This window comes from Mugil cephalus, chromosome 7 (assembly GCF_022458985.1).
Source record: "Mugil cephalus isolate CIBA_MC_2020 chromosome 7, CIBA_Mcephalus_1.1, whole genome shotgun sequence".
NCBI classification, from domain to species: Eukaryota; Metazoa; Chordata; class Actinopteri; order Mugiliformes; family Mugilidae; genus Mugil; species Mugil cephalus.
Window position 1 is genome coordinate 11,146,887 of NC_061776.1, and position 20,104 is coordinate 11,166,990.

The 20,104-nt window shown below is 43.1% G+C and overlaps 2 protein-coding genes across 3 annotated transcripts in view; one reads left to right on the forward strand and one right to left on the reverse strand.

The window, feature by feature from the left end:
• Positions 1-269: 269 nt before the first annotated feature.
• On the reverse strand, positions 270-10,865 carry phc3 (polyhomeotic homolog 3 (Drosophila)). Of its 2 annotated transcripts, XM_047589619.1 has the most exons (15): positions 10,350-10,864; positions 9,123-9,322; positions 8,221-8,376; positions 8,060-8,137; positions 7,825-7,977; positions 7,597-7,686; positions 7,139-7,361; positions 6,401-7,035; positions 6,214-6,325; positions 5,640-5,932; positions 5,343-5,499; positions 5,149-5,269; positions 2,907-3,036; positions 2,186-2,489; positions 270-851 (listed from the first exon to the last, which is right to left on the reverse strand). In XM_047589619.1, the coding sequence occupies exons 1-15, from the start codon at positions 10,363-10,365 to the stop codon at positions 697-699; spliced, it is 2,823 nt and encodes a 940-aa protein (XP_047445575.1). In that variant the 5' UTR covers positions 10,366-10,864; the 3' UTR covers positions 270-696. The 2 variants fall into 2 exon arrangements, with proteins under 2 accessions (XP_047445575.1, XP_047445576.1); XM_047589620.1 differs by lacking the exon at positions 7,597-7,686 and having other exon boundaries at positions 10,350-10,865.
• Positions 10,866-11,941: 1,076 nt separating this feature from the next.
• The window catches only part of prkci (protein kinase C, iota), a 34,231-nt gene continuing 26,068 nt past the window's right edge, over positions 11,942-20,104 (forward strand). The window contains exon 1 of the mRNA XM_047589681.1: positions 11,942-12,268. Within this exon, the coding sequence (XP_047445637.1) occupies positions 12,186-12,268 (83 nt within the window). The 5' untranslated portion in view covers positions 11,942-12,185. The remainder of the gene's footprint in view (positions 12,269-20,104) is intronic.

A 20,104-nucleotide genomic window follows, 5' to 3' on the forward strand; every position in this document is an offset into this window, starting at 1 on the left:
AGAAACAGGGTCGAGGGCGCCCTCTGGTGGAGCTTCACCGAAACATGGGAATATTTTAAAACAAGATCTTAGTCTGAATCTGTCATCGATCATTTAAAGAGCATAAGAATCTACGAGAAGTTTATCTCTGTTTTTATTACTTATATTTATTTGTCTAAGTAAAAAAGAAAAAAAAAATAGGGTTATGAGAAAATATTGGTAAATTTAAACCTTAAATAAGTCCATTTGAGTTAAAAAAAAATGTTTTGCGTAATGATAAAGGGAATACGATGTTTTAAAAGCTTTTATTTGTATATTAATTACGGCAATAATAATAAATAATAATAATAAATAGTTTATTAATCAGTTAGATTTCATAATTCATTACAACTGGTTGCTGATGATAAATGTATCAAATTTAAGATAAGAGGCAATAATCTGCTTTGTAAACTTTGAGATTGTTCATGTGTAGCAGTAGCAGTATTAATAATAATAATAATAATAATATTAATAATAATTATTACAAATGGTACAAAGAATCTGTAAAACCATTCTGAAACAAATGGAGTCAAAATGCTACAATGAAGTGAGAGGTGAGAGAAAGAGCCGCTCGTGGTTTCGTATCAGAGGACGAGTTGGCAGTGCTCCGTGGTCAGGTAAAAAGACGATGCCTCTGTGCGTCCTCCTCTCTTCTCGGAGTGCAGCGACGTGACTGGTTTATGAGTCTTTCAGAGAGTTAATGTGAGCACAGAGTTTCAGTGCCGGCCCCAGTTTGAGGTTCATGGCGCTGACCAGGTGATCCTCAGTGAGCAGCAGCAGGGCCTGACCGTCTATCTCCTGGGAGCGAAACTCTTCGGCTACGTCTGCACCACCTGGAGAAGACGATGAACAGACAGAGATGAGACTCACTACGGTCTTTATGTCATCGTGCACGGATCTTCAACATTTTTCAGGCCAAGGACCCCAAACTCATGGAGAGATTAAGTAGGGACCCCGTACCTACTATATGTGTTCTATATTAAACTTGGCCTAGAGCTATTTAAAAATAAATGGTAATTATTATTACCATTTTGCATTCATTATTAAGCTATTCAAATAAATACATGAAATTAAAGATAAAGAAAATAAAACGTCAGCATGTAATATGCAGTCTCCTCAGCAGCGATAGGGGCGGGGCCTACTGTGCACAAGAGTCTTTGATTGACAGGTCTAGTGTGCTGACAGAAAGAAAACGTCTTCTGCCTCCATTTATCATTTTACTAAAATAAGTTGGATTCATGTTAATGTGTATTTAAAGAAAATTTAAATAAAAAAATATATATATACAGTATATAAAAAATCAACTAAATCATCTAATCAACCAAAGATTTTGCGACCCCCCAGTGCAGTACCTCTGTGGACCATCTAGGGGTCACAGACCCCCTGTTGAAGACCCATGTCATCGTGTGTAACACTAAAGATAAAACACCATGTACCATGTTGGTACTCTGGGGAAAGTAGAGGCCACTAGACGTCTTCAAATCATTCATGAACCGTGTTTACAGTAGCAGTAGTTACTGTATTAGTAGTAGTAGTAGTAGTAGTAGTAGTAGTAGTATTGTTGCAGTTTTAGTAGTCTTACTCATTGTAATTATTTTTGTTGTACTTATTGGAATAGTAGTAGTAGTAGCAGAAGGAGTAGTTGTTGTTGTAGTTATTGTAGTAGTATCAATAGTAGTTATCGCAGTAGTAGTGGTGGTGGCAGTAGTAAGAGTATCAGTACTAGTGGAGGTAGCAGGAGTAGTATTAATCTTAGTAGTAGTAGTTATTGTTGTAGTAGTAGTATTAGTAGTAGTAGTAGTAGTAGCAGACAGTTATAGTAGTTGTATTCATCATGGTAGTTTTTGTTTTTGTTACAACAGTAGTAGTTATTGTAATAGTAGTGATAGTAGAAGGAGTAGTTATTGTTGTTGTTGACGTTACTGCAGTAGTATCAGTAATAATACTTATTGTAGTAATAGTGCTGGCAGTAGTAATAGTATCATTAGTGGTAGTAGTTGTAGTAGTAGTAGAGGTGGTAGTTACTTTATTTGTAGTAGTATTAATATTATTATTAGTAGTAGTAGTATTGTACCAGGTATAGTAGTCTTACTCATTGTAATTGTTACTGTTGTAGTTCTAATAGTAGTAGAATTACTAGTAGTATTACTAGTCGTAGTACTTTTACCTGGCAGGCTGTTGACATAAGTAAAGACCTGCTCCACGTCCCAGTGTGAGGGACTACTGACGTCTTCTTCTGCGTCTGAAACCGTGATCGTCTCCGTCGTCCTCTGCTCCCTCTCCGTCTCAGCTTGCTTTCTGAGCCTGGTCGTCATGGGAACAGGAGGCTCCTCTACTACTTCCTCTTCTTCTTCCTCTTCTCCTTCTTCTTCTTCTTCTTCCTCCTCCTCCTCCTCCTCCTCCTCCTTCTGCTGCTCCTCTTCCTCTCTGAGTGGACTCTGCTGTGTCTCCTCCGAGACGAAGGACGGAGCCTGTGAAACACAATCAAGTCATGTCTGTGTAGTATTTAGGGAACTGAAACCAGGAATTAGACCTCATCATATCTGGAAACTATTTAGACTCCAGCTGTGTGAGAAAGTAAATGTTTTTTATTAACCTTTTTTTTTTGTGTGTGTGTGTTGTTTGCTTCATTCACGCTAGCAAACTCATTTTTAAAACGATTGATGCAAATATCAGGTCGTATGGAAGCCAGTCTTTCTTCTACTAGACTTTCCAGACAATATTTTATCTCTTCAAACTCTTTAAATAAATTAAACAAAACAGGATCCACACCAAGGAACAAGGGAAAATGTTACCAGTAGATGCTCGTATTTTCAGAAAAACTTTGCATTGTGCTTCTACTCCCTGCAGGTCTCCCCGTACAAACCAGGTGAACGTCATTAACCGACCTGTCTCAGGAAATGCTCTCTGGAGACTCCGTTGACTCTGCTCGGGGGTCGTCCTCTCCGGCCCATCGGCCTGTGACCCCAGCGACCCGCTCGCAGCACGGTGACGCGTTTGGTGCAGCTCACGCTGAACCTGGACGGGAAGAGAAAATTTGTAATTGTAAATTCATTCATTTATTTTTCCTGTGCGCAGAGCGTTAGAAGGGCTGATAGTGTGAGTCAGGACTCAGGGGGGGAAGCCTGGAAGCGGTGTCACACTTTTTTCCTTACAGCTCAAATGGAGCTCAGATGACAGGTTACGTATTTCACCGCTCCTGCCTCTGTCTCTTGTGCGGAAGCAGAAATTATTATTTTGCTTACAACGGCACCTTGGTGACGCTCACTCTTACTCATCCTTTCCGCTTAGTCGGGAGAATTTTACCCCAGGACAGGACATTAAAAAAAACTGTCGTCATTGTGTTATGACACAAGGCTGATATTTTTTATATTTTCTACATTCATTTAAACTTTATTAGGTAAACCTGTTCAATGGCTTGTTAACACAAATAGCTAATCATCCAATCACATGACTGCAGTTCAATGCATTTATTCATGTAGAGGTGATCAAGACAACTTGCTGAAGTTCAAACCGAGCATCAGAACGGGGAAGAAAGGTGATTTAAGTGACTTTGAACGTGGTATAGTTGTTGGTACCAGACGGGCTGGTGTGAGTATTTCAGAAACTGCTGATCTACTGGGATTTTCACACAACCATCTCTAGTGTTTACAGAGAATGGTCTGAAAAAGAGAAAATATCCAGTGAGCAACAGTTGTGTGGATGAAAATGTCTTGTTGATGTGAGAGGTCAGAGGAGAATGGGCAGACTGGTTGGAGATGATAGAAAGGCGACAGTAACTCAAATGACCACTGGTTACAACCAAGGAATGCAGAATACCATCTCTGAATGCACAACACGTCCAACCTTGAAGAAGATGAGCTACAGCAGCAGAAGACCACACCGGGGGCCACTCACTGTCAGCTAAGAACAGGAAACTGACTCACCAACTGGCTCATCAACACTGGACAATAGAACATTGGAAAAACGTTGCCTGGTGTGACGAGTCTCGAGTTACGACATTCAGATGTCAGGATCAGAATTTGGGGTAAACAACATGAAAGCTTGGATCCATCCTGCCTTGTATCAACGGTTCAGGCTGGTGGTGGTGGTGTAATGGTGTGGGGGATATTTTCTTGGCACACTTTGGTCCCTTAGTACAAACTGAGCATGGTTTAAATGCCACAGCCTATCTGAGTATTGTTGCTGACCATGTCCATCCCTTTATGACCACAGTGGACCATCTACTGACGGCTACTTCCAGCAGGATAATGCACCATGTCACAAAGCTCATATCATCTCTAACCGGTTTCTTGAACATGGTTTCTCCTTTGGGATGTGGTGGAACGGGAGATTCATATCATAGATGTGCAGCTGACAAATCGGCAGCAACTGTGTGATGCTACCATGTCAATATGGACCAAAATCTCTGAGGAATGTTTCCAACACCTTGTTGAAAGTATGCCACCAAGAATTAAGGCAGTTCTGAAGGGAAAAGGGGGTCCAACCTTTTACTAGCAAGATGTACCTAATAAAGTGGCCAGTGAGTGTAAATCCAACATAAAGACCAAAATCAAGAATCCTCTACTCTTTATGTACACTCAGATTTTTCCTTTATCCGTTATGTGGTATCTTCATTCCCACTGGATCCGAGTCAAGATGTGTTTATAATTGTGTTTTCGGGTTAAAATAGAAAGTACCCTTTGTATTAATCAGGCCTCAAAGAAAATAGTAAAATTTTCCACACACCGAATTTTATAGAAAATTACAAACCAGGCGTCATTTAACAGGAAGATCAACGGCAGCCACCTGAAAGCTCAGACATTTCCCCAAAATATAATGTGGTGTAACAGCGGTCAGTCGTCATCAATCATCCTGCTGGATGCTACATGTCTAAGTAACATCTACATGAATACCAGGTTCAAAGGTTTCCCAACAGAACATTGAATTGTCACAGTACGGTCAATGTTATTCACTTCTCCTGTCAGTGGTTTTAATGATGTGGCTGATCGGTGTATATTGAAAAAAAAAACTCTAAAGGTCCATTTGCATTAGTTTCAGGTCTTATTTTCAAATTCTGTGACGTCTCCCCAATTTGACCCACATATTTATATTGTGCGTATCAGTTTATTAGGTTTGTGAGTTGTTTACCTCCGGACACACGTCATGGAGCAGAAGCGTTTGGAACGCAGGAACGTGTGAGCGTAACCTCTGCTTCCACAGTATTCACACTGCAGCACGCCCGCCACGCTCTCCACCGGCTCTGCTGCAACTTCAGAAGACCAGATGTTAGTCCCGCGTGTGTGCACACACACACCAACACACCGACGCGCAAAAGTCCTCACCATCTGCTGCAGGGCCGTCGTTTTCCATGTCAGAATCCGACGAATCTGACTGGTCAGCATCCAGAGGACTGTCCTCTGCCGCGTCCCCGTTGGCCTGTGTCTCCTGGGATTCGGGGAGTGAAGCCTGCTGGTCCGCTAACATCGAGGTCGGTAGCACCTGAACCAACAAACCCAGAGGAGAGACCAAAATCAATCAATAATCTGACGCTTCTACCAAGTGCAGTGATTCCCCGAAAGAGCTACTGCTGGGTGTTTTTAACGTTCAGTGTGTCTTCTTGACAGGTGACTAAAAGGTACCGGGAACGGCTCGAGTCCCTCTCTGATGACGAAGCCCTCTATGAGGTGCGTGAGGACGTGGGTCGTCCTGTCGGGGCTTCCCGGGAGGCTGGATGGATCGGTCGGGGGCTGGCTGGGGCCCCTTGCTGCCGCAGGGAGGATGGGAGGAGGCAGGGGAGACGGCGGAGGAGGCGGGTTGTTGTTGCTACGGTTGCTGTTGCTACTGACGGCGGCGAGCTCGGACGGCTCCTCCGGCTGTGGCGACCTGGTCACTGAGCGACCGGAGGTGACGGAGGACGATGAACCGGCCACTGCTGCACGGATCAGAACAGGAGTGGTTAAAAAAATTACAGAGATTTGAGGTAATTCTGACTTTATAAAACTTGACCTTAGTTACCATTAAAGCCTACTATAATCCAAGGTAATTCCTGGGTTATAGTACTATATCAGATTATCTAAATATGTATGTATATATATAATGTTACAGGATAATAAGCAGAGCTACCTTAAGAGGTAAGTTTGTGTAGTTAGAAATGTTTTTATGTGTAGTGTAACTATTCCTTCCCTTTTTTTTCCCCTTTCACTGTGAATTCACCTGCAACATTCTTCTTAGGAGACACAGTCGGAGGTGCCGGGGCCGCGTTTCTCCGTGGACCATCCTTCTTCTCCTCGGAGCTCAGCCCGTTCACATTGCATCTTTGCCCCAACTGAAATCCAAGCCACAGTCAGGTCCCCAGCCAAAACAAACACACAAAACAACACACAACGACACGATGGCTCACCGACGACGGGGTCTCGTCGCGTCCGACTGGGTGCACCTTCAGATCGACGGCCACCGTCTGAGGAGGGGGCAGGTTCTGGTAGGGCATCTGGACCAGGGCCTCCGCCACAGGCAGCTCCTGCTCCCTGAGCAGCACTTGTCCCGACTGGACGGCGAAAGCCTGGACGGAGTGCAGGGACAGCCTGTGGAGGGAGGCCGTGGGGTTCTGGGGAAGTCTGGGTAGAACCAGAGGAGGGGGGGGAGGCGGAGGCTGGTTCTGGGCTTGTGGGAAGGAGGTCCGACGCTGCGGAGCGGCCACCAGAGGAGGAGGCTGAGGCTGGACGGCGGCGGATGGGGCTGAGGTCTGAGCTGACGATGTGACAGATGAGGAGGAGAAAGAAGAAGAAGAAGTAGAGGCTGCTGTGGGGTCATTTCTTGGTTGTGACTGGGTGCTTGGAGTGGTCAGTCTCTTAACAGAAAGAGAAAGAGGGTTTGTGTCTTGGGCTGCGACTCTGAGGGCGATGGGCTGGAGATGTCTGTGGCTGGGGGTTCCTCCAGTGGTCTGCTGGAGGATGAGCTGGTGTTGCGCCATCTGCTGGCCAGGAGGACAGGACAGCTGCTGCTTGACCAGAGTGTGGGTGTGTACTGGAGAGTAGGCTGCAGAGGGAGTCATCAGAAAAAGACACAAGAAGCAGAATAAATTCAAAAACCTGCAACATGGAGCCATTTAAACCCTGGTAACTGGATCACATTTACACACCTGGGGTAACTATCTGGGGCCCTGAAGTCAGCCGGGTGACCTCAGACGCTCCTGTTTCTGTTGGGGAGTCGGTTAGCTGGTTGGTCTTCAGCGTGCAGATCGTCGTCTTGGACAAAGAGGCAGCTGGAGACAGAGCTTGGGACTGAGTGGACGGCTTTAAGATGACGCTGTGGGCTGTGGCCAGAGCTCCGGGCAAGTGGGCACGCAGAGCCAGATTCTGCACCTGAACACACACAAAACAGGAAGTAACTTCACTGTTTATAAATGGTCCGTGCCGTGGTGTGAAGAGCGAGTGAACTAAATTGGCCTAACCCATAGATAACACTGAATAAACTGCTTGATATTATATCTTTTAATCTGACAACATGGCCTGTGCTAAAGGTGAGTAACATCCAGAGGCATGCAGGGATGCAGGCGTGTGGCATGCATGGGTTAGGGACTAATGGCGACGTCTATACCTGAGAGGAGGTAGGTAAAGAGGAGCAGGAGGTCACAGCAGGGAGGTCTGACTGAACCGCAGCTACCGTGGCTGCAGGAGTTAAAATGAGCTGGCAGGGATAAAAGCAACAGGGAGACTCGTGCTTTTAAATCGGAAAATTTCATTCTGCCAGAAAACGCTGCTCTTGAAGTAAAAATAGAAATGACAGAAGTAATACGCCGGCGTAACTTGAGAGAAAGATTTGTACCATTTGAGTTCGAAGGTACATCTGTGCTTGGTTACAGTTGGCCTGTCTGTTTCCGAGGAGCATGGCCTGCTGGGAAATAGTGGTGGCGGCGGCGGTGGACGTTTGAGTTCGGCCAATCAGCTGGGCTGTCACTGGAGATGCTGGTAGGGTTATCTGGACGTGACGGAAGGCGCTGAGGTTAATATTTATGTTCGGATTGACTGGCGCTGGCGAGAGTTAAGCATCTGATACTCACTGAGTTTTGGGAAACGCCAGCTGGTTGAACCAAACTACCACCGGAGGAAGACGGCGACTGCCTGTGACAAACCGAAGCCTGGAAAGCAGTGGGAAAACACGTTACACTTTCCTCACAGCGACGCTGAATCGGCGACACAAGCGCTACGGGCACCTCCTGACCTGCTGTATGGTGGCCAGACTCTGCAGGTGGGAGGGCTGCTGGTGCTGCTGCAGGGCCGCTGTCTGCAGCATGAGGTGCTGCTGCTGGGCTGCGTACATCTGGTGCAGGTACTGGGCTGCCATGCTTTGAGGTCTGTGGATGGCGTGCTGAATGACCTGTTGGTGCACACAGTCCTGTCAAGCCAAAGTCTGCCTACTGAGGTGCAGCTACTGTCTATTACTACTACTGTCTGGTGCACAGAGACGTCCAGTGTCCCCGTCTGCTGCCTGCACGGTTTGCCTGCTAATGGAAACAATACATGGAAGGTTATAGGTACTGTCTATCACCTGGACTTACGTCATGATAAAGGAAACAGTGTGTGTTGAAATGAAAGCTACTGACTCGTCAGACATACTCCATCACCTGGTCTACCTGCCTGCTTAAGGAACAATGCATACAGAAGGCACAGGTACTGTTTATTACCGCCTACCAATCAAGACGGTCGTAGCTTGCAGAAGTCCAATCGACTGTCTATTACCTGAACTGTCGAGGCAAACTGGCTACCGAGGTGCAGCTACTGTCTATTTCCTGACCTTTCAGTCAAGTTTGTCAGTGTGTCGAGGTCCAGTCAACCGCCTGTTACCTGCAGCGTCTGCCCATTAGAGGAAAACACTGAACGCAGAGATCCAATCTACTATCTATTACCTGGAGCTTCTGTCTGATAAACGAATCAGTGCATACTGGTACCTGGACTTTCTGCCTGTCATAGAGGTCCTGTGTATTGTCTATTAGAGGAAACAATGCACATAAAAATCCAGTGTACCGTCTATCACCTGGAGGGTTTACCAGAGACTGTCTATTACCTGAACCACCATTCAGTCAAGTCAGTGAGTGCCTAGAGGTCCCGCGTACTGTCTATTACCTGGACCGCCTGTCTGTCTGATGGGATGATGTTGAGGGAAGTGGAGGGCGCCTGGCTGCACGTGGTGCTGCCGGAGCCGACTGTTGCCAAGGCGACGGCCGCCGATGTGGTAGCTGTTGTCTTATTAGCGTCTGCCTGCTTCCCTCCTGGGCTCTGTCTATCCATGTCCCAGGTCACGCACAGATTCAGCAAAGGGGAAACTGTGCAGATGAAAAAAAAAAAAAAAAAAGACATTAATTAACAGGAGATTGTTAAATACCAACTTCATTCGGGTCAGGGCCAAGTGATTATCGAAAGCTTTCAGTGAAGTGAGTCTACAGGTAGTGCAGGTTTAAGCTTTACACTACTCATTAGACATAAAATGCACAATGCATTGAAAATTGGATTACACAAATATATATAATATGTACACCTGAACTCCTCTTCTTATAGGCTATACTTTCATTTTGCGTTGGTCATTTGGCATTAAATTTAACCAACAGAAAAGATGCTTGATAAAAGCATATTAATTATTTGTGCATGATAAATAAAGAAAAAGGTCATACAGCATTTTGTTTCCTCCGAAGAAAAGTCATCTGAACGAAATACATAATAAATGTGAAATGTTGGAATGTATTAGATTAAAAAAGAAAGAAAGAAATAATATATTTTCTTCATTTTATAAGAACAAAGAGAAGAAAAAAACAATCATAAACTAAACCAGGTTGGTTTAATCATCCAGAGGCATTAACTGCAGCACATGACAGAAAATTGGGCAGACAAATAATAATAAAAACATATGCAGACCTCGTGAATATGCATTACATGTAAATAATTCACACAAATGATTATTTGATGGGTGTGAAGGACTAATACTCAAATGTGCCACAGTGCTGGAGGATTTTCTGTTTTTAAACGGTTAATAAAGCTCGTTAAATATCAAACCAATATATTGATAATAATATATAATCTTATAATAAAAAAGGCAGTTTTTTTTCATATTGCAGCGGGATAAACTGTGATGATCTCTACGCCTGTAGCAGCCTGAATATTGATTTTCTTTTGCTGCAGAGCCAGGATATACTCGACAAAACCTGGACGATCAAAACATCTGTCTTATCTTAAATTCACTGTCTATGGACCTGCACAGAATCCATCCAGCCGATGTGGGTGTCATCCCCCGTCGGTCTGCCCCCCCACCGCTCACCGCATGCACATTCATTCACCTCTTGTCGGCGTTATACCTGCCTGTATTGATAGACATGGGCCATCAGGAACTGACCGTAGCCCGGCACTCTGTTCCGGTCATGAAGCTACTGATGCGTCAGTACAGTCTAAAATGGAGATTTAAAAAAATCAGTCGGTACGCTACACAGCTGGCTGTGAAAGAAAAAAAAAAAAAAAAAAAAAAAAAAGGTTTGACACAGCACCGCTTGCAGTGCGGGAGGACCTTGCACAGCTGGGGAGATCCGCGGATGTGAAATGTGCTTTAATCCGATCTTTATTAAACGCTATACTATACCCTCTAAAAATTATATGCTGCACAGAAAAAGATGCGTATCAGAGTCAAAATCAGCTGAAATCATAGAAATTACAGAGCTGTATACCCACAAGCGTCACAGATTCTTCTTCTTCTTCTGCAGACATAAATGATGCATTAATGTTCGATGTTGTAATGCATCATAAATAAAACGGAGCAGTCTAATTTATCAGACAAGACATAAAAGGGAAGCTGGATGATATGGTGCACAAACTTTAATACAACATAACTCACAGGAACAACAGAATTTATAATCAGTTCATGACTGGTACGTTAAAATGCATTACGGAAGACTGGGCTGCAGATTAAATCATAACAAAAAGTGAATCCTCTCTAAGAAAAAGAGTCTCTTCTTAGTCAAAATGATCAGTGTTTTATTTTGTACTGGTGTTGGATTTTAAAGTATGTATTCACTGAATATAGTAAGGTATGGCTTTGTTATAATCCAAACTAGGAAACAAACATCTTTGAACATATATGAAAATATACTATGTAAAAATACAAGTTGTTTGTATTCAAGCTTTCTTGCACACATTTTATTCCTACATCATTTTTCCTTTTTGAAAAATGCAGCTTATTTTTTTAAAAACATAAACCATATTTATATATGCCACCTATATGGTTTTGAAAATAGCAGTCAAGATATACAGATGTTGTGATAGGGAAACTATATAAGTAGCATACACAAACAGATTTATCTGAATTGCCTAAACTGATATAATATTATATTGCTGTGTTAGCTGTTTTAGAGTTGCATGATGTTACATTTAACTGAATAACTTCATTGATATAAACATTTACTTGTTTATATATCTCAAGAAACTATTATAAGCCTAGTTCAATTCATTTTATTTTATGTTATTTTATTTTATGAATAAAATACTCATTTCACATGTTTTCTCCCCGTTTACATGACAGCGTATCCATTTGTAAAATCAATTTAAAAAGGCAAATGCTTTTCTTTTAGTTATTGGCCAGTTTTGCTATTTTCACATCTAAGCACTTGAACGCGCGTCATGTCTTTTATATGTTTTATAATTTCCGAGTCTGGATATTTGAACACGAATGCAGCATTTCCCTACACATACAGCCTGACTTGGTACAGTCAAAAAAACCGCACTATGGTATATTAGCCTTTTTAGAGGTGTTGACTATATTAATTCCATTTATTGTACGTTTTTAAATATTAAAACGTGTTAAATCGTGCGTACACATGCTTACACGTCATGTTTGTTTCACGCTAGTAAACACGTATCTAGGATACCAAGTTATGCACCACCCTAAACATTCCGACAATGGACTCGCCCAGCGTTAGGCCTTTGCAGTAGGGAGTTGTTGTTTGGCGGATCCCGCAAGTTTTTCCTTTACTTTTCGCGTTATTTTTGCTCCTCCAGAGAAGGGCAAATTGATTTTTTCCAGCACACGTCGTCGCCTTATTTACTCGGTTTGTCGACGGACCTTACAAACAAAGTGTTTTGGGCGTGGTACACAGGTACAGGGCCAAAGAAAGAAGGAAGGAAGGAAGGAAGGAAGGTATCGAGCTGATGATGCCGACGTTGCGGGACAGCACCATGTCCCACCCCGGCGAGAATTCACACCAAGTCCGGGTCAAAGCCTATTATAAAGGGTAAGATACCACCGCGTCTTTCTGCGTGTAACCAGGTGTCTCGATGAGCTAAATGGTGTCAGTTAAAGACTTGGGAGATGTGGCTAACCAGTCGGCTAAGGTTAGCCAGGTCAGCTAGCGACTGGCTAATGTTGAGGTAAACTTGAGCAGACAGACAGGTGAAGACAGAGGGACACTGTCAAAAAATGTTGAAATGAGTTAAAATGAGTCAGTCCTGGTGCAGTTTGGTAGCTTTGGAGCTAGTTAGTCAACTCAACTTAGCTGGGTATCATGACAGTATCTGTAAAGCTGGGAAGGATTTAACATGTTTGTGTTGATTGAGCATTTACTGATTTATTTCGTGTTGGTGGTTTTGATGTGATTGTGGCCTTTAGGTGTGTGGGTGTTCTCGGTCACCTAGGTTGTGGTATATATTCAACTGTACTTGTTGATTTTTGAGAAGACGTTTCATCCAAGTAGCTTCTGGTGTTAAGTTTTGGGATTAAATAGGAAACTGTGGGTAAAAAAAACAAACATCAGAAACTTGCTTGACCCGAAACTCGGTCACTAGTTACCCACATAGTTCCCTATTTAAACCTCAACCTTCCCACCAGTTTCTCCTTTCTTTCTTTCTTTCTTTCTGTCATTCATTTATTTTCAGTTGTAATGGTTGGACAAACTTGACCATGAAGCAAGTGAAAACCTCCCAACAAACCCACAAAAAAAGAAAAGACAATATTATAAATAGTGAACCTGTATATTATACAGAATATGCACATTCGTATATTAACTTCCCTCTCAACAGCAGAAGAAGAGGAGGAAACATAAACACTTAAAAACCCACCGTGCATCCCTTCCCCTAAGGCTGCTAAAATAAATGTCTTAGTGCCCATAAAGTGGCCCCGTTTATGATCCCGTGTGGCGGACGATGTAACCAGTAAATGTTTAGATACGTGAATTAAACGTTTTTAACTCACATTCTGTGTCTTGAGGAAGTGGTACAATCCAGGCCCACCAACGTAAAAACATGACTGACTGAAATATATTTTGTGGAGCGACTGATAAAGGGACCCAAGAGGAACAATGTCGAGAAAAATGGGCGAAAGGCCTTTCGCACGGATCGTAATACTAAACAAACTGTACCTGTATAGATGTGGCAATGCAGCGTGGGATTTTTCTGATGTTAACATTTGCTTTTTGTTTCTGTTTTTGTTTGTCTACATGCTGCAAAAGAAAAGTCTAGGAGCATTTTTATTTTATTTTTTTAAAGACTTTATGGATATTTCTGGTATTCAGGGTTAGGGGTACAGCGATAATAGCGATACTGTCAGTGGTGAGGTGGTACGATAAGCCAGAAGTGTGAAGTTATCCTTTCTTTTTTTAAACTGGGGCCATCCTCAAACCTTTAACTGTGGGTTTTATAATCTTTGTATATATTGAGAGTGTTGTTCTTGAGTCTGTTTCCTCATTGATGTGTTGTCCCAAGTAAGGCAAGTTGCTATCTGCGCCTCAGTTGACAACTATAAGTGCAGGAAATGACAGATTTTGAATTGTATAAAGTGGAGAAAAACACAGACAATACTTCACTTTTTGTTACTGCAGGGATTGATTTCTGTTGTTTGTAGATTCAGCTCATTTATTTCCTTTATTTTCATAGAGGAACCTGGTAGATACTCTAAAATAAACCCAGCTCAGCTGTGGATAACAGAGCTGTAGGAAATGCTACACACACATATTGACTGTATGAGATGTCAGTGCTTTGAGTTTTTGTCACGCAAATTAAAGGAGACAGTTTTGGTTTCTTTAGTTTTGTTTCCTTAGGTTCTTTCTTTAGTGTTAATGTAAATCATTGATCGCCGTTTCCATGACACTCCCTGCTCCCTTTCTCTCTGGTTGATGGAGCCTGTGATTGGAGGATGACGAATACTTGAAAAACATGTAGCGCAAGTTCCCTCAGCCAGACCTGTTGTATCTGTCACTGGCACCGTGACACACCTCAGGAAACCGTGTAATGTCTGTCGTTCATCCGATGCCATCTCGCAGTAAGAGTCATCTGAAGTATTTATGACAACGTTGCCGAGGAATGTCAGCTATGCGGTGGAACAGGGAACGCTGTATAATGGTCTTATTGGGATGCATCGAGATAAGATGATACCGAGGTCGTTATTTTTTTTTTTTCCCACAGACGTTAGGAGGACGAGGAACAGTTAGTAAAATAACAAATCAATAATTTAGACCAGGGACTGGCCCCGAGTTGGTGCTGTTTCCTTATTGCTTTATAACTCCTTTATTATGCTTTGTAAAGCGAAAGTAGCTGGTTCCACTATTCAAATGTCTATGCGTTGTTCGTTTGTCGTGTGTAATACTACGCTGGTCACTTAGGAAGCACGGGCTCCAGTTTCCCTTTCACCACAACAGCCAATTTAGTTTGTTTTAAACCATCAATTTAAACCTTTTAAGAAGCAGCAACTCTCGGACTCTTTCAGTGACTTCACTCGTGTGGTCGTGTCTCAGTTTATCTGTTATGAAGTGTAGCGTAGTGTGGCGTAATGTGGTGTAATGTTCCTTTCTGAGTCCGTTCTCCACTATTTGCATGTCTGCTGTCAGTCAGTGCCAGCATCAGCAGACTGGTGTCAGCCTGTAGCAGCCTCGGCCTGTCACTGGCTCGTCGTCTCCTCATTCAGGCTGACGGTTCGTAGACGAGGCTGCAAACGCTCCGACCACGTGACCAGAAACTCACACTGGTGCTGTGGTCTGATAGTCGCATACCTCACAGAAAAGTAGAGAGTTGAGTCTAATAATTATTTATTAGGCTTTTGTTGTAGTTACTTATATTCTTGTCGGTTTCTGATACTATTTATGTCACATTTAAAGGCAGTGATTGTTTCAGTGACCGTCATCATGATTCCTAAATATTTTAATACAAGACGTTGCCTGTTAAACGTGTTAAATTAAAGATTTTCTTTCTTTTTAACTCAAAAAGTGTGCGTGTTTGTGGATGACTGGTTGGGTTTTCAATCAAATATGTTTCTGATTGTTTGTGTGGTTGTTGAATCTGCGTTAGTGTAAAACGTTCCTCTTTCTGTTTTTATCTGTTCTTTGTTGTGACACAGTTTAAAACTTTTTGTTTGTGTGACGTATGAGCTGTGTTCCACTGAGATCTTCTGTCGAATCTCTTATCTCCTCCTTAAACTCGAGGCCTGTTTCTTTTTTCGGCCACGTGTCGTCAGTGGAATTGTTTGAAGTTTTTTTTTTTTAGTTTTGATTGTCTGCACTGACCAAGATGATGCCATTGAGATCAATGATCTCTTTTACAAAGGGAGACCTGCAGTATTACAATAAATAGACAGGACATCAAAATCAAAACACGTAAAACTATAAGATAAAACCAGTTAATCAGACCTTTAAATTCAGGTAGAGGGGCCAGATGTTTCAGTTTCAGTTCCCAGTTCAATCTCTGCTTGTAGGAGAGACAAATTCAACTAAAATCTCGAGATTTTAAGGTGTAGAATCAAACAAATCTCTGAGAAATGTAATCTGGTGGTTCAGAATGGCTTAATAGATGAATAAGTGCCACTGACTGAGTCTCTGCATGGTCACACATGGCCACCCAGCCCCGGAGTAAAGAGTACAGTGATGAGTTATTGTGGTGAGTCTCAAAGCGCTGCGATAAACACTAGTGCCCAGATGCGTTCATAGAGAGTAGATCTTCCACAGTCAGTTACAAGGCGGTCTTGAGGAATCCTGGGTAAAGCATGTTGTTTGGCAGGAAACTGGGATTATTCCGGCTCGACGGAGCAGTTCAGTTATTTCACTCTCCTGAAAGGAGTCGCTCTCCTTTTTTAAAAGACGATGCCATCTGCATCACCGCTCGAAGGCCCGGCTTTGTCTTAAATACGGGAAGCGTTCCTCGTCCTGCTGTTTACTTTTTTTTTTTTTTTTTTTTTGCTCTGAAAGCCCCTCGAGCGCTGAACCACAAAGTCGCCCACCCATTCACACGCCAACAAAACACACGTCTCTTGGTTTGTAGCTAACGAGATCGAGTCTCAGATCTCGACTGCTGGTAAAAAAAAAAAAAAAAATGCATCTCATCTGTAGCCGCATGTCTTGCGTGTGACACAGCTCGGTTGTTTGTACATCTGCCTCTCGTCACGAGTGACCTTGTCCTCCCGTGCTCGGCATGGGTTGAGGAGCTGGTGTCCTTCCTGTTTAGCGCCGCGGGCGGGTCGTGTTGCCTGGAGACCACAGCATCCGCGCAGGCTAGACCGGCTGAAGCCGTGCTTCGTTCACCCTGACCCTTTACTGGGGGGCCAAACTGGGAATGATTCTCCATTCTGTATTTGCTTTGCTCTTGCGGTAGCTTTAATTTAGACGTTGGGAGTGGTCGTGTGAAGGTGTCGCAGGGGGCATGTGTGGCAGCTGAGACAGGGAGATGGATGGTCCTGGTTGCACACGGAAGCCCAGAGAGGCACCCTGACCCTTCTTCCCTGCTTGAGCACTCACCAGTGACGAATGGCTTCACGCTAGGCAGATGGGGCTGCGGAGTAACTACTCACGGCAGTTAAGAGGCCAGGAGCATAGGCCAGCACTCCTCCTCCTCCTCCTCCTCCTCCTCCTCTTCCTCCTCCTCGTCTAATTTAGTCGTTCGGTATGACGGCACAGAGCGGAGGAATGCCAGGTCTGTGTGGAATGCCACTTCCTCCCTTTTTTCCTCCGCCGGCGATGAACTCCCAGTCGCTCACGACACAATACTTCTGCTCCTTAGTCACACTGAGGAATTCATCCTGCAGCTCGATTAGTTTTGTCTGGCACCTTTCGCCAAGTTGGTTTAAGTCGGTGTGTTTTATTAGTTTCTCAAGAACCCCTTTAAAAAGGAGTTATATCACAAGATGCTTATTTGTTTTTCTGCATTTCACCGCGTTTCGCTGCCTTGCTCAAGCACATGTCATCAGTGTATGTAGAGGGGATTTGAACCAGCGACCCCGTTTAAAATGCAGTTTGCAAATCAAAAGAAGGGGGGGAAAATAAATCATCAAACAGCTGCGCGATAATCAGCCGAGGGAGAGACGCTGTCTCGGTTTATCTTCAGTACAATCAGCGTTTGACTGGAACAATCAGTCAGTTTTTATTCATTGATGAAAATGTGAGCAAACGAGGGAAATTATGGCCCGGGCGTAATTTTTTTTCTTGAGAAATGACTTGAAGTGTTAAATTGATTATCAAAAACTGTGTAATCGCTCCGGCTCTAGTGATTATTATGTTGTGTAAAGTGGTGCAGAGATTACAAAACAAGAACAGCTGCAGCTAATGATTATAATACATCATCTGTCAGTTTTCTTTTCTTTTCAGGTAATCGTTTAATGTAAATAGTGGTTAAAAAAAGATAAAAAAAGATAGTGGAAATGTCCGAGACTCAAAGCCAACGTCTTTTTAATGTGTTTTTTCTGACCAGCTGTGTAAAACCAAAAGTAAATGCATTATTAAAATGATACTGAGGGGAAGCTAATTAGTGCGGCAGTTATCATCAATCTGTTGGTATGTTTTCTAAAATAATTAATTACTTGTTTTGTTCGCGATATATCATAAAAGTGTTGATGTTTCTCAATTTCTCAGAGTTGGGAGTCACATTGCTCTTTAATGGTCTAAAATAGTCATTTAATTGTAATAAAATAACAATAACAACAACATTTTTTTACTTCTCACCTCAAAATCAGTTAATTAATTGAGCTCCACCGAAAGTAAGACCTGACGTTTATACTTTGATTAAACGATTGTCAAATAATTTTCCATCAATTTCTTGGCAGTAAAATGGTCAAACCTGCCTCACAAACTCCCCTAAACAGCAGCAAGTATTGTTTTAGTGCCCTGCTTTCAATATTTTATAGCTTTGTAGTCAGTTTCCTGTGTCCACCGCGGTCATTACCTGATCTGTGTTAAAGAGGATGTTGTTTAAAGTACCTGAGACGTGGCTAAACTTTAACCACGGCGCTTGAACACATGAACACACACACACGCACAGAGTCCAGGTCCAGTTACAAGTGACGCACACACTCGCTGCCTCAGTTTGTGGGAACTGAAGCGACTGTTTGTGTTGGTGTGTTCGTCGCCGCTCTTGATCTCCTCGATGTTATCACGGATTTAGGAGGAAGTAGATCTGCCATGCTGGTCCTGGAGGAAAGATCACTGTGGGACTGTAGTTGCCAGCTCCACCCCCCCCCATAGGAATGATTAACAACAGCAGGATGGAGGAAGCGGGTGAGAAAACAGAGGGAGGTTGGAGGCATCGTCTACTAGCGTAGCGTGTTCTTGCTCCACTCACTCTTGATCTGTCCAGACAGTTTAATGTCTGCACCATGATGCTCAACATTAATGTGAAACGGGATAAATCACAACCCGTCGTATCCTTATATGCGTTTGCTCCTGTCGAGAATCAACCCCCCCACACACCTCATGCTGCCCCTGGACGTGTACAGTGGATGTCCTTGAGAAAATGTTCGTTGGTTTTTATCATCGCGCTGTAAAGCTGGAAAACTCTGTCCATCTTTGACGATGCCAGTAAAAGGTGGAAGGTCTTTGTCCTTGTGGGTTACACTCTGACTCCGATGGCAGCTTTTACACATGACCCCTCGTCTGTTTGCTCCACTCCCCTCGTTTCTTTTTTATTTATTTATTTATTTTTTACCCTGTTCTGTCTCCCGTCCTGGTCCTGATCCCTCACACATAGACGCCTGCCTGTCGCCTGTGAGATCTGTAAAAGCTTCTACATCCTTCGCGTTGGGGTCGTAAACCCCGACAGAAGAGGCTGACGACGTCAATCCTGACCCTGCCATGAAAATATGAAGGACAAATGGTCCTTCTACAGGGATGGATGCTCTGCAGTCCTCATCCCATCTCTTAATGTTTGAGTGTGTGTGTGTGAGAATAAGAAGAAGAAGAAGAAGACAATTGCTGTGTTTCCACTTCCCCTAGAAATGCGTAAAACCTAAATATTGCAACTTAAAAAAATCATAAGATAAGATAAGTTATGCCTTTATTCATCCCACAATAGGAAAATTCTCAGTAGCCAGGTTTACATGGAGACTTTTTACTCATTCTGAGGTTTCAGGTCAACTCTTTACATGTGAGGTGATCTATTCTGCTCGGATGTTTACATGCACCTCTACTTTTTTATCGTTTTACAGACGTGTGACATGCGCTGGTCCATGAAAACATCGTGTGACTGATCAAAGATGGAGGTCTCTCGTCTAATCAGCAGCAGTTTCTATTGTTTTTACAGTTTTATTATTAAAGCGACAGCTCGATTCGGAGAGTAGGTGGTGTCATATCCACCTTTTCTGTTGTTTTGTTTGGCCTTATAGTAGCCAGCAAATTCACACCTGAGCAAAGCATGTGACTAGTTTCTCAATACAGGAGGCGTCTTGAAGCTGCAATTACCAACAAAAGCTTGTGTACAAAGATCAGATTTGAAGTCCATCTTCCTCAAGGTGAAGAATTTAAAAGAATTATGTGATATCGCGAGACAAGGTTTCATTCATCTTTCAATGGAAACACGTTGTGCATTATCGAAATTTCAGAAATATCGCTTTTATTTAGTGAAAAACTTAACAGCAGGAAGCTCTGTGGTTTTTCTTTTTGTGTGTTTGCTTGAATGCGTCCGCTGGTGGACGACGGAGCTCGAACCACAGCGCCCGCGCACAAATATAGCCGGCGTGATTCACTCTGTTTTAGTTTGCGTCTCTCTGCCTCACTCTTTTGCAGTCCTTCTTTTTTGCTCTTGTGTTTTTTTTTTGCTCTCTTTCTCACACCCACAGTCGTGCTTGTACAGATGAATGCACAAATGTGACAGACTGCAAGACG